The 16564-nt window shown below is 42.4% G+C and overlaps 1 protein-coding gene across 5 annotated transcripts in view; it reads left to right on the plus strand.

Annotated features, from left to right (window-relative positions):
• Positions 1 to 16564, plus strand: part of ADAMTS6 (ADAM metallopeptidase with thrombospondin type 1 motif 6) — a 662036-nt gene that overhangs the window by 218029 nt on the left and 427443 nt on the right. For 4 of the 5 annotated variants that reach the window (XM_033930281.1, XM_033930272.1, XM_033930267.1 and 1 more), the window contains exons 8-9: positions 8539 to 8582; positions 12518 to 12623. The exons of the other annotated variant lie outside the window; for it this stretch is intronic. In XM_033930281.1, coding sequence (XP_033786172.1) covers positions 8539 to 8582; positions 12518 to 12623 — 150 coding nt within the window. The remainder of the gene's footprint in view (positions 1 to 8538; positions 8583 to 12517; positions 12624 to 16564) is intronic. 5 annotated transcript variants of the gene reach the window in all.

Here is a 16564-nt window from a genome sequence, read left to right on the forward strand (position 1 = left end):
AGACTTAGTTTTGATACTTTAGATCGGTGTCTCTCAAACTTTAAACAGAGCAAATGTTTTTCACAGCACATTATAATTGAAATTATAAAATTGCAAAACCAACAAAAAATTAAATTTGAGAGTTATTTATATAAAGTTATTTAAGCTATGTATGGGTAATTGTAACAACAGTGAAACTGAAAGTGGATAGAATAGAATTGCTAATCAATGCAATGGATGTGCTTGTTTTTGAGTGCAAATTAACTCAAAATGTGGCTCGATATTTGACAAGCAGACACGCATTTCATCATCCACCATCTGCAGTCAGTTTCTTTTTTTAAATTTAATTTCTGTCAGAGCTGAAAATCCAAGTTCATAAATATAACAAAGTTTTGATTGCATTTTTGCTTAATAATAAAACTAAAATTACTTGCTGTTAGTTTTCAAGGACCAATCACATCAAAGAATGATGCTTGCCTGGGCGGTTGAATCCTTACGCACACAGACGCTCATAACATTGACCGACTTTTATGTCATCTATTCTAGTATATACTTATGAAGGGAATAAAGTAAAATTATAGAATGTCTCACAGAATCTCTTCGGGGAACACCACTGTGCCCTGGCACGCAGTTTGAGAGACACTGCTTTTGATATTTCTCTCTGTATCTGTAATGAAAGTCACAATGAAAAAGGAATCCAATAAAGTCTGCAGTGAACGTCAAACAAACAGAAACCAAAAAGAAAACTGCAGAACGGATGCACTTTATTGAGTCAATAAAATGTTGTTTTAACAGTAGTCTGCCTTTGTTCTAGAGAGACGAGGACCCAACACGGTCCGTTTTGATTAAATCATCATCCTCAGGGGTCCAAGTTGTTTCTTTTTAGGAAGAAGAAGATGGAGCATAGAGATAGTCACCAGAGTGAAGATTGTCTCGGAACAGTGTCTTCAACGAAATGATGAAATCATTGTTTCTAGCATGATATCCACAGTAAGACATTTGAAGCAATTTATAATCTGACTTTAGACAGAGGAAATTAGATACAGATCGCAGAGAGTGCTGTTCCTTTCTCCCTCCCACTGCCTGCCATTCAATTCCCTTTCCTTCCCACCTCACCAACCCCCAACTAGCATATCAGTTTTGCCTCATAAGAACATAAGAATTGCCATACTGGGACAGACCAAAGGTCCATCAAGCCCAGTATCCTGTTTCCAACAGTGGCTAACCCAAGTTCCAAGTACCTAGCTAGATTCCAAGTAATAAAAACAGATTTTATGCTGCTTATCCTAAGAATAAGCAGTGGATTTCCCCAAGCCATCTCAATAATCAAGTTTCAAGTATTTCAGTACTTCAGTATTTTATAAACCTCTATCATATCACTCCCGAGCCGTCTCTTCTCCAAGTTGATTAGCCCTAGCCACTTCAGCCTTTCCTTATAGGGAAGTTGTCCTATTCCTTTTACACAACACAACATACCATAACTTTATTCTTCTATACCGCCATAATCAAATGACTTCTTGGCGGTTTCCAAGGAAGAAGACTGTACCTTTTCCAATTTTGCTATATCTTTTTTGAGATATGGTGACCAGAATTGCACACAGTATTTGAAGTGCAGCTGTACCATAGAGCATGATTACATTTTCATCTTTGTTTTCCATTCCTTTCCTGATAATTCCTAACATTGTATTTGCTTTTTTAGCCGCCGCCGCATATTGAGCTGAGGCTTTCAATATATCCTCAACAATGACACCTTGAAAATGAATAGCCTGAATGTTGCTTCTCCAAAGTTGTTTGAACGTCAATAGAAACATTAACCCCTGAAGAAGCCCTGTGTGAAATGGCAGAGCCTCCATTGGGTGTTCAAGCTAAGGGCTCCTTTTACTAAGGTGCGTTAGTGGTTTTTACAATGCCGTGTGTGCTAAACGCTAACATCTCCATAGAGCTTGCGTTAGTATTTTTTGTTTAGTGTGTGGTTTGTGCACACTAAAAATGCTAGTGCACCTTAGTAAAAGGAGCCCTAAGTGTTTCCTCTGTTCTAATTTGATTTATTATCCAAGTCCTTAGAAAAATACAAAAAATGTAAAAATATCTAGCATGAGGTTTTTCTGGACTAATGATATTATTCATTACCCCAGCAAAACTCGTAGTGTGATCTACAGTTTGGGTGTTTGAGGTCCTTTTCCTCAGGTTTCAATAGTGTTCAGATCTAGTTTAGATTTATATTGTTCTGCCTGTGTGTTACATGATTGTCATTTGATTACGGGCAGATATAGTTTCTATTTGCTGTTAAGATTTACCTATGTTGTTAATATCCACATGTACCAAGATAGCAGGTTCCTCCCCAGCACTATCTAAAATCTTATCTAGTGACGTGTCACCTTCGCACTAGGCAGGCAAATGACCAAGTGATCCTCATGTTCACCATCCACCCAGCTATCTACATGCCTAATGATTGAATCTTCCACTATAACAACTGTCCGTCCTAACCTTTCCCTCCTGGACAGAAGCCCTTGGAGATACATTCTTGGTGCAAGAGGACATTGCATAAATTAAACTAAACCTTAGGCTTATATACCACATCTTCTCTATAACAGTAGAGCTCTGCACGGTTTACAAGAAACTAGAAAAGAGAACAGATACAATGTGGATTTGGAATAGAATGGAGAGGAGCGGAATTTTCAACTTTGAAAATAGCAAAGTTTTCAGATGTTTTTGAAATGGTTGGAAAGAGCCCAGATCGCGCAGTTGAATAGGACAATTATTCCACAGCTCAATAATTTTGAAAAGTAGAGACTTCCCTAATTTGCCAATGTAGGTAACGCCTTTCAGCATAGGAAAGGACAATTTAAATTTTTGAGTAGATCTGGTAATGTCAGATCTTACAGAATTCCAAGACAGGGGAATTAAAGGTGGAAGGATTCCATGCAAGATCTTAAATGTTAAGCAGGCACATTTAAAATAAACCCTGGAAATTATTGGAAGCTAATTAAGTTTTTGCAGGAGCAGAGAGACGTGATCAAATTTACTTTTTGCAAAGATCAGCCTAGCAGCAGTATTATGGATCAGTTGAAGTCTTTGAAAGCTTTTCTTGGTCAAGCTTAAATAGACTGAATTACAATAATCCAGCCTCAAAAGGATGATTGATTGAACAAGGACAGCAAAGTATAGATGATGGAAACAGGATCTCACTTTCCTGAACATATGGAGACTAAAAAAAACATTTTTTTTTACCAGAGAATTAAGATGGTCATTGAATGAAAGTGTTGAATCTATAATGAGAATTCAATCTGTAGGGAGGATCCTGAAGGCAACAGAATGGATGAAGGAAGCTACTCTAATTTTGGGCCAAGCCAAAGTAACTTTGTTTTGGACTCGTTCGGTTTCATTTGTACAGTTAGGGCCCACGACTGAAGTTTCGTTATACATTCTATTATATTCTTAACGAGTTTAATGAGGTTCGAGTCTATCTCAAGGAGAACAAAGATGTCTGCATACGTAAATAGTGTTTTGCAGGGGGATAAATTGAAAAGTTTCAAAGTAGTCATGTAGATGTTGAAAAGAATAGGTGATAAAGGGACTCCGCATAAAGGCTTCCAAGAGGATGACATGGTACCATTTATATTAACAGTATATGAGCGAGATCGTAAGAATTTTGAAAATCAGTCTAAGACTGTGGAATCAATACCTATCTCAGAAAGTTGGTAAATCAAAATATCATGGTGAATGATGTCGAAGGCCGCCGATAGATCGAATTGTAGCAAAATTGCAAACTTATTGCACGCTTGCAATTGCTGAACCTTAGAGATTAGTGAGATCAGTAGAGATTCGGTAATGAGATTAGGTCTGAATCCATTTTGGCAAGATAAAAGAATGGAAAATCTCTCTAAATATGATGAAAGATGAGCAGATATAATGGACTCTACCATTTTGGTCAGTAGAGGAATATTCAATATAGGTCGATAGCTAGACGGTGAAGATGGATCTAAGTCAGCTTTCTTCAGTAGTGGGGATAGAACAATGTGACCCATCTCTGCAGAAAAAAGACCTGATGATAAGGCAGAATTAATAAGTTTGGCAAGAGATGAAATGACCTGAGTAGTAATTTTCTCATATAGATATGAAGGGAATGGATCCAGAGCACATTTGCAGGTGCTGGCTACAGAATTGCCTCCTACTTCATCAGGGTGATGCTCTCCTTTAAAAAGACCTCCCTCATCTGAGGCAGCACAAAGGCTGCCAGACTGGAGGTGGGACTTTTCTACAACATTCCTGGAGGTCTCCTCTAAATATTTCTTCTTCAGCTCCTCCAAGTCTGCTACTCTAGCCTCAAGAGATCAAACCCATTCTCTGAGTGCTAAGAGTTTTTTGCACTGAGCATACACAAAAGACCTCTCACCAACTGGGAGATAATCAAACATGTGACACTCAGGGGTCCTTTTTAGTAAAAGGACCCCTCAGTGCAAAAGACTGGATAGCTCTCATCTTGCTGCTGGACTGCTGCCTGCATCTTGGTAAGTTGCTACGGGAGTTGGAATATGTACTCTAAGTTCCCCTAAGATTGCTAGTTATATGTTAGGTTATGGTAATGTTTAATTTTTATAATTATTTTGTAATATAATTGGTAGGTTACTCTCTCCAAGGATTTCTTAGACAATTTCTTAAGGGCTAATTACTAGCTAATTAATTTTTTAGCCTTCTAATTGGTTCAATACATCAGAGAACTATACATCAGAGAAAAGACCAGGAATGGGAGGGAACTGGGGAGGGTGGGTAGGAGTTAAACACTAAACAAGACTTAACTACTATCTGTGCCCTAACTTGATTTTATCTTATGCTCTGAAATGCAACCTAAAATACTAATCTAGATTAAAACATGTTTTATATAAAAACCCTGAGACTCTATTTTCTAAACTGACTTTGCTGTAAAAGCAGAGTACTGAACTAAAAAATGTAAAAGAGAAGGACAATGAAATAACCTACTGAAGCCCAAGTTTTACCTTTTCCCAAGTTTGATTGCCAGCAGCGAAAATATTCCAATGGAGTTTTTCTTCCTCCTAGCAGATCCTCACTCAGCATCTCCTGCTGTTCTAATCTCTTCTATACCTTATATCTCCATGAACTTTCATGTCTTGTATATTTTTTATTTATTATTTTCCAGTTGTAACCTGCTTTGATCATTGGGAAATAGTAGACTATGGGGTTCATAATAAAAAAAAAAATAACCACGTCTAAAAAGTGGCCTAAATGGGTACTTGGATCAAAAAGCCTGATCGTCCAAGTACCCATAACTAAAGCTGGTTTTAGACATATCTAAAACCAGCTTAGCCTTTCCCCTGCCTCTAAACGCATAGAGCGAAAAGAGGTGTTTTTAGAGGAGGGGAAATGGCGGGAGGTGGGCCGACCTAGACACAGGCGTACAGCAGGTATAACCAAAACTTTAGGCAGGTTGCCTAGTCGACACTTATACGTTTTGACTTAGACTAAGTCAAAACAGGTATAAGTGCCGAAAAAGGGGCTGCTGAGTTGATTGCGCTGCCGCAATGAGCTCAGTGGCCCTGGCAACCTGCCTACCACCCCTGACAACGATTGGGGCAGGAGGGAGCCCAAGCCCTCCTGCCCTGCCAAAACCTTACCTGCCCGACACGACTGTGCCAAGCCCTCCTACCCGAAGAACCACCACTTTCCCCGACACGATCGGGGCAGGAGGGAGGCTAAGCCCTCCTGCCCTTGGCGCAGTTCCGCCCGAATCCCTGATCCGCCTCCCCCCGCCAACCCCGTGACCCCCCGTACTTGAAAACCAGTTGGCCGGTCGGACGGGTCCTAAGCCCGTCCGGCAGACCCGCCATCCGTCGAATGGCGGGCCTTAGGGCCTTATTGGCCCAGGTGCCTCAAACCCCGCCCACAGGTGGTGCCTGAGGTGCCTGGGCCAATTGGAATCGGCCCAGTAGCCTTAGGCCCCTCCTGTGGATGGGGCCTTAGGCACATGGGCTGGGTTGGGTGGGGGATAGGGGGTTTCGCTGGGACAGAAGGGCTTGGGCTCCCTTCTGCCCCAGTCGTGTCGGGGGGGGAGGGGGGGGTGATGGATTGTGGCAGGAGAGATTGGCTATCTCTCCTGCCGTGATAGCGATCTGAAGTGCCGCGGTTGACGGCACTTTGGGATCATTATCGCGGCAGGGGAGATGAGCCATTTCACCTGCTGCCATCTTTGCTGGGGTGGGGGTGGATTCTGTAACCGATGTTCTTTTTGACAGACACCAGTTACAGAATCCAGCTTTTAGGCGAAGGACTGGCTCCTCCTTCGCCTAAAAGCTCTTGTGTTGGGCGTTTGGGACTTAGGCTTTTTTGGGGTTCATTATATGTGGTAAGTGTAGACGTAGAAGTGGACTGGGCGTTTAAACAGCTGAACGTAGAGGCAGGCCATTATAAATAAAAAAAACCCTCCTTTTGGACGTTTTTTTGATAATGGTCATTTTCCCTGCTTCTACTTTCAACGTTTAGGGCCTTAGGCCAAAAGGAGACTTATACTTTTTTTTATTATTCCCCTCTATATGTTTTTGAAAATAAATTGCTTTATCTCACATTGGGAGGAGGGAAGAGCACTGACACTGGGGAGGGGAGATGGGGGAATGAGGGAGAGCTTAGGGGGAGTGGAGAGCAGCAGCTTGTGACAGAGTGGAGAGAGCATTTGTATAGAGAGGTAGACACCGAAGTTCTCGGGTATAGGGTGGAGTGAGGTAACTATAAAGAGAAAGAAAGTGTAGAGAGAATTGGCAGAAGATGAAACAGGTGGGGATTGCACCGATTCTTCGAGAAGGGGAATAGTTTTAGCATGATAGTGCAGAGGGAATATTTGTTTTATAATTTATATTCCGTATATTCTACAATTCTATGCGGATTACAAATTATTCAGATACTCAAGCATATCAATGGGAGGGGCCAAAAGCAAGAGATGCAGAGGAGTGCTTGCATCTGGGGAAGTGCTGACTGTCATTAGCAGGAGTCTCTATTCTGCAAATAATATTTGGCAAATACAATCTGAGGAACTTGCAGATTTTTCATAGGTTCATTTCATCAAGTGGTCTTTCTCTTTTAAAGAAGTTTACTCACTTCTAAGGGATAATACTTGTAGATCTTTCACATGCAAGTCAGGTGATTTGTCTACTCCTCTTTCTAAAAGGTTTGGAAGGGTCTCTACTTAGCCATACACATGATTTTTGAAGACGAGGGAATATCTTAGCAGCCTGTAAATGTAAAAACTGAGAGACAGTTTTGTTTTAGGCCAGTGTATCGCAAACTGTGTGGCGCGGCACTAGTGTGCTCTGGAGGATTCCAGGTGGGTCTCGAGATGTTGGCAAGGAGGAGAGGCACTGGCGCTGGCTGATTGCTTACAGAGGCACGTCCTGTAGTCAGTCAGCTGGCGCCTCTGTTCCTTCTCCTCACCTTTCCTTCTGTATCCCCCCCCCTGCAGTAATAGGAGGCTCAGGGCTGTGGCTGGAGGACATCCGTGCATACGTGGATGTTGACGTGATGATATGTGATGTCATCGCATCGACATCCATGCATTGCCGGGTGCCTTCCAGCTGCAGCCTCGAGATTAGCGTGCCAGCAGCTTCAAAAGTTTGTGACACACTGTTTTAGACTGTAGCTTTTATGCTGTGATGGTGCATTCAAGTTTAAAACATGGTTAGGATGAAATAAGAGGTTCAGTAAATAATACCTGCAGTTATAGATTAGTGTGTGTTCCAAAAAAAACAAAATCCAGCAAGTTCAGAAAACCACACCAAACTCCGTTTCCAAAACAGTAGCAACCTCCAGCTTTACATCCCAGCAGCACAAGGGACCATTTTATAGAGTCAGTGATTACAAAGATCCACTTGAACTTTTTTATGCTTTGGCAGGTGTCCTGCTAGCCCAGGGCCAGAGCCTTTGAGTGTTCTACTGCAGCTTGCTGGAAATGCTGGCAGCTCAAAATTACAATGACTGCGGTCTGACAACTTGAACCATGGTGCAGAACCATTGGGAGAGGGCATGGGGACGTGTATACTGCCTTTTTGTCGCTTTAGCATTTTAAAGCAGTGGGCAACAGAGGTTTAAGTGACTTGCGCAGGGTCACAATGAGCAGCATCAGAAGTTGATCTCAAAACCTCTGTGTGCAGAGGCAGCAGCTCAACCAGTGAGCCACAACCCTTACTCATTGGGACACATAACGACTAAATAATAATAGTTCTAGTAGTAGTAGTGATAATAATCTTAATGGTAATGATAAAGTCAACAATGGTATCCTCTGGTTAACTATCAAACAGACACACAAAAAAAAAGCACCAAGGGCCCTCCGGAATCTGGGAAAAACTTTATTCTCGGATCCGACACGGTCCGTGTTTCGGCGTGAAAATGCCTGCCTCAGGGGTCTGATATTATGCTTCATTATCAAGATGTATGACATACATTTGAGAGCATGAAACAACCTGTTGAAGATAAACCCAGCTTTAAAATATGTAGTGATGCTCCTAACGCAGCTGGTCTGTCACTAACTATTGCCTTCCTTTATTTCTTCACTAGGTATGATATCTGTACTTACAAGAACAAGCCCTGTGGAACTCTGGGTAAGTTTGCAAAGGAAGACTTTGTGGGTTGTATACGTCCTTTCTTGGGTACTGATCTAGTAGCCTTTTCCTGTGCCATGAGTAAGTCTTGACAAGAAAGAATATTTACATTTAAGCTTTTATGAACACCTATATTATTTCAGGTCACTGATTATTTAAAACAATGTAGGCCGTTGCTATTAGGTGTTTCCTTTCCGGAAGTTGACATTTCTGATAAAAACCTGCTGGAATGATTCAATGTTATTAAAACAATAAGGACAGGACAAAGCTTACTGCCTGATTCTCTACACCCTGTCTCTGTCTAACGTAAAGTCAGTATCCCAGGAGAGTGCTCTGCCACTCCTGGTTGACGTGTGACCTTGGCATACAGAGCAAGGAATCTCAACAGACTCTGGGAATCGCAGCAGTATGTATTCAGCATTGCTGTTGCTGTTGTGTTTGTGTGTGTGGGGGGGGGGGGGGGGGAGGGAGGGGGATACCGGCTTCTCTGGTCACAAGTAATTTTTTGAAAGCACAATGTAAAAGCTTTTAAGTTTTGCCATTGAGCACATTTGCAAATGGGACACAGTGGGGAGCAGCGATTGCGGTACTAATCTCTGCTGTAATCCAAGTATCTGTTTGTAGGTGAGTTTTATTAGTGTGAAGTTACTCATTTGATAATACAAATCAAGGGAACTGGGGGAAGAAAGGAGAAGTTGTCTCTATCATTTGGTGAACCTGTATACAAATCAGGGTCAAGGTTTAAACGCCCCCCCCAAAAAAAAACAAAGATTGTCGCAGTTGTCGGGGTCTCACCATGTCTGAGTAGGTAGAACCGATATTTCAGCCATCATACTGTGACTTTCTTCATGGTATGCTGGACAACTGCAACAATCATGATGCATGATGAAGGACACGGTACTACTCGAAAGAGTCCAGAGAAAAGCGACTAAGATGGTTAAGGGGCTGGAGGAGCTGGAGGAGCTGCCATACAGTGAAAGATTAGAGAAGCTGGGCCTCTTCTCCCTTGAACAGAGGGAGAGTGTGGCGCAGTGGTTGGATCTACAGCCTCAGCACCCTAGGGTTGTGGATTCAAACCCCGCGCTGCTCCTTTTGACCCTGGGCAAGTCACTTAATCCTCCATAGCCCCAGGTACGTTAGATAGATTGTGAGCCCACCGGGACAGATAGGGAAAATGCTTGAGTACCTGATTGTAAAAACCGCTTAGATAACCTTGATAGGCGGTATATAAAATCCTAATAAACTTCAAACTTTGAAACTTGAGATTGAGAGGGGACATGATTGAAACATTCAAGGTATTGAAGGGGATAGACTTGTAGATAAGGACAGGTTGTTCACCCTCTCCAAGGTAGGGAGAACAAGAGGGCATTCTCTAAAGTTGAAAGGGGATAGATTCCATACAAACTTAAGGAAGTTCTTCTTCACCCAGAGAGTGTTGGAAAACTGGAACGCTCTTTCGGAGTCTGTCATAGGGGAAAACACCCTCCAGGGATTCAAGGCAAAGTTAGACAAGTTCCTGCTGAACAAGGACGTACGCTGGTAGGGCTAGTCTCAGTTAGGGCGTGTGCGGACTGCTGAGCATGATGGACCACTGGTCTGACCCAGCAGTGGCAATTCTTATGTTCTTATGAAAATGCTCTGCAACAATGTAACTTAGAATCTGTCAGTCAACATTCATATGACAGACTTTCATATAGCAGAAAAACCACCGCAAGGCAATGATAAGAAAAAACTACTTAGCTCTAAGCTCAAAAAACATCACAACTCCTTCGTGAAACTCTGCGAGGGAGCAAAGCCATATCGAGTATTAATTCTGCTGCTGCTGTGTATACTGAGCATCCCAACGTGACCCGTTTCGCGAAAAAGCAGTCAGCCCTGATCCTGGCTAAAATCCTCTACAGAGCTACTCAGCCTGCATGCAAGCCCTCTGCAGACAAAACCTGGAGCGAGCCTTGCTCCCAAGGGAATGGTCCCTGAGCACCTGGACTGTTAATGCAGGCTGGCCAAGCAGGTGCCCTTCAAAGCAGACTGCTCCTTGGCTGCAGACGGGGTTGGACGGGTTCCTGATGAGCCGGAGCGTGCGCAGGTGGGGCTAGACTCATTTGGACCACTGGTCTCACCCAGCAGCGGCAATTCTTATGTTCTTATGTAAACTACATTGAATCCTAGTTGAAAATTGCAGCATTTAAGAAACAGTATGGGATGGTACATGAGTAAATGTTTTCAATTACATGTGTTAGTGGCAGATTTTATAGGGTTTATAGTAGAGAATGACATTGGGGGGGGGGGGGTCAAATTTTTCCCCATACCTGCAGGAACTCAATTTCCCCGTCCCTGCAAGTTTTGTTGCTGGTCCTGTCCCTTCCCCATTCCCGTGAGCTCTGCCTTAACTGCAAAAGCCTCGAACACTTATGATTTTAAAGTGTTTGAGACAAGTGTAGATGAGGACAAAGCTTACAGGGATGGAGTAGGGACAGGAGAAGAACTCACCGGGACGGGATGGGAAAATGTCCCGGTGAGGGGAGGGGGAAAAATTTGTCCCCCGTGTCATTCTCTAGGTCACAGGTGTCAAAGTCGGTCCTCGAGGGCCAGAATCCAGTCGGGTTTTCAGGATTTCCCCAATGAATCTGCATGAGATCTATTTGCATGCACTGCTTTCAATGCATATTCATTGGGGAAATCCTGAAAACCCGACTAGATTCCGGCCCTCGAGGAGGGACTTTGACACCCCTGCTCTAGGTTATAGGCTTATTAGCTAAGCAGGGTTGGGCCTGGCTAGTACCTGGATGGGTGACCACCTGGGAATATGCACAATTACCTCCTCAGTTTCTTGTGCCCCAGGTCCAAATGAGCTTTTAACTGACACTTATGCCTTCTTTGGGTCGGGTATAAATATAGACATCCAGCTTTTTAAAGTATGCTTGTATTGGTGTTCTAAAATAAGAAATATATGCACACTGTGCTGGTTGACCCAAACTGTGCCCATAACATGACCCCTTCCAAACTGTCCATGCTGTCCATTTCTAGTATTAATGGCGGCTTTCTAAAATCACTATTTACATATGCAGGGAATGCTAAGCCAGCCTTCTAAACTGACATTCTCAGAGGCTGGATGCACACTTTACCACTGTGTTTTTTTTTCAAGATTATCCTTCCTTTCAAAATAAATGATTACAAATTAGCTGGGGTGAACAATTGTCTGGCAGGACTCGCCATCCTTCTCCTTCCTCATGTGAGACATGAGACCTCTTCATGCTCCATCCCAGTTCTCCAGCACACAGGTTCCAACTGGGACAATTACAATTGTGAAGGTGGTTTATCTATCGCTTTAAAAACTAATAAATAAAAAGTGCACTTCAGGGGATTTTGATAGATAAATAAAGGAATGTATACTGTTAAATATATTCCATTCCCTTCAACATAGTGTTATAAAATGCTCCCCCCCCCCCTTCTACCACTTAGGGATTTTTTTTAAGCTGAATAAAATTCCTTGCTTATAAGGTTGTTGGTTGGGGTTTTTTTTTTTTAGAACCCACTAAATTTAAACAGATCTTTAAAAAAAAAAAAAATAATAATAATGTGGATACATTTTGCTTTCTGCAGCCTCAAGAATGTCAAAGTAGAAGTGCTTTCTTGAATTCCCTCTCCTGGCTCAAGTTACTAGGTGGTCCCAAGTTACCAGAAGTAAAATTTATAAATCTAACCCCTAGTCTAGACATTTTCCAGCACTGACTGCAGTTCAAAAAATATTAATGTCTAGCCGGCAGAGTGAAATTCCCCCCAGTGATTTTGCAAATGACTAGAAAGTTAACCTTTTGCCAACTGCTCCTTCTGTGCTTGGAGGTTATTAAAAAGAACCCAGTCATTTATAACTAAAGCTTTTAAGACTGAAACACCTTTGGCTTGACTCTTTGTGTCTCCTTCTGTTTATTCAGGCTTGGCCTCTGTGGCTGGAATGTGTGAGCCTGAAAGGAGCTGCAGTATTAATGAAGACATTGGCCTGGGCTCGGCTTTCACCATTGCACACGAGATCGGTCATAAGTGAGTAAGATTTAAAAAAATAATGCATTTTGTTATATAATGATTATTGAGTGACTAAAAAAAAATAAACGCAAACCAAAAGGAGTGCGATTGAAGTACTTCAGTGTAAAGCTCTGAAAGCGTATACAAAATCCTTCTTGCACAAAATCAGACACCAGCCTACCTTTCCCCTCTCGGAATATCACAAGTGTTATTGTGCCCGATATTCGGTGCTATTTAAATGGCCAGGAAAGACTCTTGGCTTGTTAAATAGTGTTTGACTGGCTAAGTGCTAATATTCAGCGAGAGATAGCTGGCTATCTTTGCTAAATGTTGGTGTTGAGCGGCTAAAACAGTTATTTATTTATTTATTCACTTTTCTATACTGTTCTCCCAGGGGAGCTCAGAATGGTTTACATGAATTTATTCAGGTACTCAAGCATTTTTCCCTGTCTGTCCCAGTGGGCTCACAATCTATCTAATGTATCTGGGGCAATGGGGGGATTAAGTGACTTGCCCAGGGTCACAAGGAGCAGCATGGGTTTGAACCCACAACCTCAGGGTTCTGAGGCTGTAGCTTTAACCACTGCGCCACACACTCCCCAGCTAGGTATATCATGTGATAGTCACTGATTGTAAACACCGACAGACCAAGTTTAGCAGCCAAAGTACTTAAAATGGACTTAGCCAGCTTAATTGGAGCTGGCCAAAATTAGACCGTATTAGAGAATGATATGGGGACAGAATTTGTCCCCATCCCTGCAGTTAACTATGGGAAATCCCCGTGTCATTCTTTAAGGAGAGAGGGAAGAATCAAAGCATGAATAGGCACAATCACTGACCCTCAAGCCTTGCATTGAAGTATGCTGGTGTAGAAGGACTGAGGTTGAGATAGACACTAAAGAATGACACGTGATGGTTTCCTGCAGTTATCCACAGGGACAGAGACAGATTCTGTCCCCGTGTCATTCTCCACCAGATATTCAATGCTGGTCACCAGAAACTGCCCGGTATTGAATAACTGGGCCCAGTGCCGACTGTGGGAGTTAGCTGGCTTTCCTCCCGTGGTCTCAATATCGGCCCCATTGTCTTTATTATCCGACACAAATGTTCTGACAAATATTACAAATTAAGGGCTCCTTTTTCAAAGCCATGGAAGAGGTTTCTACCGCAGGCTGGCAAGGTAAATGCGCCAATGCTCATAGGAATTTTATGAGCATCAGAGCATTTGTAAAAGACAACGTAAATCTCTTTAGAAAATAAAAACACATTGTGTTATGGAATATATTATTTATCAGACTAGCCATTGATACATAAAATGCCTTGGGCTGATATTCAGATCGCAGATATTCAGTGCCGGGCCATTTCCAGTGACCAGCATTGAATATCCTGGTTTAAATTTAACTGGCGAAGCTGATATTCAGTGCTGGCCAGTTGGGATTAAAACAGCACAGTGGTGTACCTGGCCAGGTGGGAACTTGGGGTGGAGCACCCCTTTCTGTGACCAGAGCACCCCTTCTGCCAGTCCCCTATCCTGAAACAGGAAGTTGACGTCAGAAGGGGTGGGGCTGGCGGAGATGACGGCCATGCGCAGGCTGACTGCAGACCCACGTCCTCTGCAGCACCCCAAGCTCCCTGCACCCATGGTGGACCACCCTTCTGGCCCGCCCTTGGTACATCACTGAACCAGCCTAATTGGCCGCTGAACTTAGCCAGTGAGGCACTGAATATCACCGAATAGCCAGTTATATCATGCTAAGTGCTAACCAGCAATATTCAGTGGAGGATAACTAGCTATTTCCCACTGAATATTGCTGGATAGTCGGTTAAGTACCATTTAACTGGCTAGGAGCTGTTCCTGGCCGAGTAAATGGTTTTAAATATCAGGTGGCTCTACTCATAGAGGTTTAGTCAATGTCTGTTTCAAGGGCAAAGAGATTTACCTAGAATACGTCTAATGAGCTTTCATGTTAGTGTCGGTGATCATGCCACTCAACTCCTGAACTGAGAGCCATGGCATTTTGAGATATTTTTATCACTGAGGCAGACATAAAAGTTAATTGAAGGAATGTGTTTCAGGTAAGTTTCATTTCCCTCGAAAATGTTAGATCTTATAGAAGTGTAACCCCATATACTGCCTTAAACAGACTTGGTATGTTTTGTTGAAACCTCTATGAGCTAAGAGTATTTTGTATACATATGGACAGTTTGCTAAATGTATTCCAAAACACAGTACAGTAAAACCTTGGATTGCAAGTAGCTTGGTTTGCAAGTGTTTTGCAAGACAAGCAAAACATTTTATTAAATTTTAACTTGATATGCAAGCAATGTCTTGCAATATAAGTACATACAGTTCTTCTCTCTCTGATGCTGCAGGAGTGTAGTAACTGTTCTAAATGAGCGAGGTCTTGCAATACAAGTACGTATAATATTTTGTATTAAAGTTTTTGGGTTGTAGAATGAATCGTCTGAGTTTCCATTATTTCCTATGGGGAATTTCGCTTTGATATACGAGTGCTTTGGATTACAAGCATGCTTCTGGAACGAATTATGCTCGCAAACCAAGGTTTGACTGTACTTCTGAGGGAAGATTAATATGTAATGTCTCTAAGGAAACATGTGTGTCAGATTTCAGAGACAATAGCATTTATGATCATCTGTTTATGCAGTGATTTTGTGTGAGAGTTCTTTTTGTAGATACATTTAGGGATTTGTCTTGAACCAATTTAGCTATAGGCCTTTTTGTTGTTGTTGTTGTTTCTGTGCTATGAGCCAGATGGTATTAACTGTTTACGGCTTTATTTATTAATTGTTTTTGACAAAACTAAAGGTTTGTTTGAAAGGATTTAATTTCTTAGCATCTTCTTTGAGTACATAGCCAAGGAATTAAATCGGTGGTAGGTTCTGAATGTGGTGTACTTGGATTTCGGCAATATATTTGATACTATCCCACATAAGAGGCTCATAAATAAACTAAAAAGTGTGGAGGCAGAATCTGGAGGGCAGTCTGGACTGAATTAGAAAATGGTTGATAGATAACAGAGAGTTGTAGTGAATGGGAGTTCACAATGAGGAAATAAAGGTGATTAGTAGAGTGACTTGTGGATTGGTGCTAGTGTGAATTCTGTTCAATATATTTGTGACTGATTTGGATGCTTTAAGAGGGAAAATTTCTCTAAGTGAGTAGACTGAATGGGAAGCAATCCAAGAAAGCTTGTATGGTGGAGTCACTATTCCTCTAAATCAGGGATCTCAAAGTCCCTCCTTGAGGGCAGCAATCCAGTCAGGTTTTCAGGATTTCCCCAATGAATATATATTGAAAGCAGTGTATGCACATAGATCTCATGCATATTCATTGGGGAAATCCTGAAAACCCGACTGGATAGCGGCCCTCAAGGAGGGACTTTGAGACCCCTGCTCTAAATTATGCTGGAATTCTCCACTTACAGTCCTGCCAGTGGGAGATGCTGTTTCATTAGCATACTTTCAATAGTGAAGGACAGGCAAGCTCTGATGGACTCCAGGCAACCTGCCTGTTCCTAACGATTGGATACACAATATTGAAGCACCAACCCCTACTGGAAGCAGGAAGAATCCTGCACAGCTTAGAGAGAATAGTGGGTAGAGTGTTTCACAATTATGCATCAATGCTAAGACATACAGATTTATGCATTTGAGTTCCATAAATCTGGGCCCGGCTCTAGTTATGACATTCAGGTTTTGAAAAGCTTCCTCCTTGGACTGCGTCTGGAGAGCATCTGCACGGATGTAATGTGCAGATGTAATGCAGTGATGCCCTTCTGCAATGCAGATGCCGTTCTGACGTGGTCCCGAGGATGAGAACAGGTTGAGGGGGGTGAGGCTGGGGCAGAATGGGGCATGAATTGGACATAAGAAGGTGGGGCTGGGTGGGCCTGGGGAGCAGAGCTATAGGTCCAGATTTTATGGGAGTACAATCTGGA

This window comes from Geotrypetes seraphini, chromosome 1, assembly GCF_902459505.1.
Source record: "Geotrypetes seraphini chromosome 1, aGeoSer1.1, whole genome shotgun sequence".
Taxonomy (NCBI): Eukaryota; Metazoa; Chordata; class Amphibia; order Gymnophiona; family Dermophiidae; genus Geotrypetes; species Geotrypetes seraphini.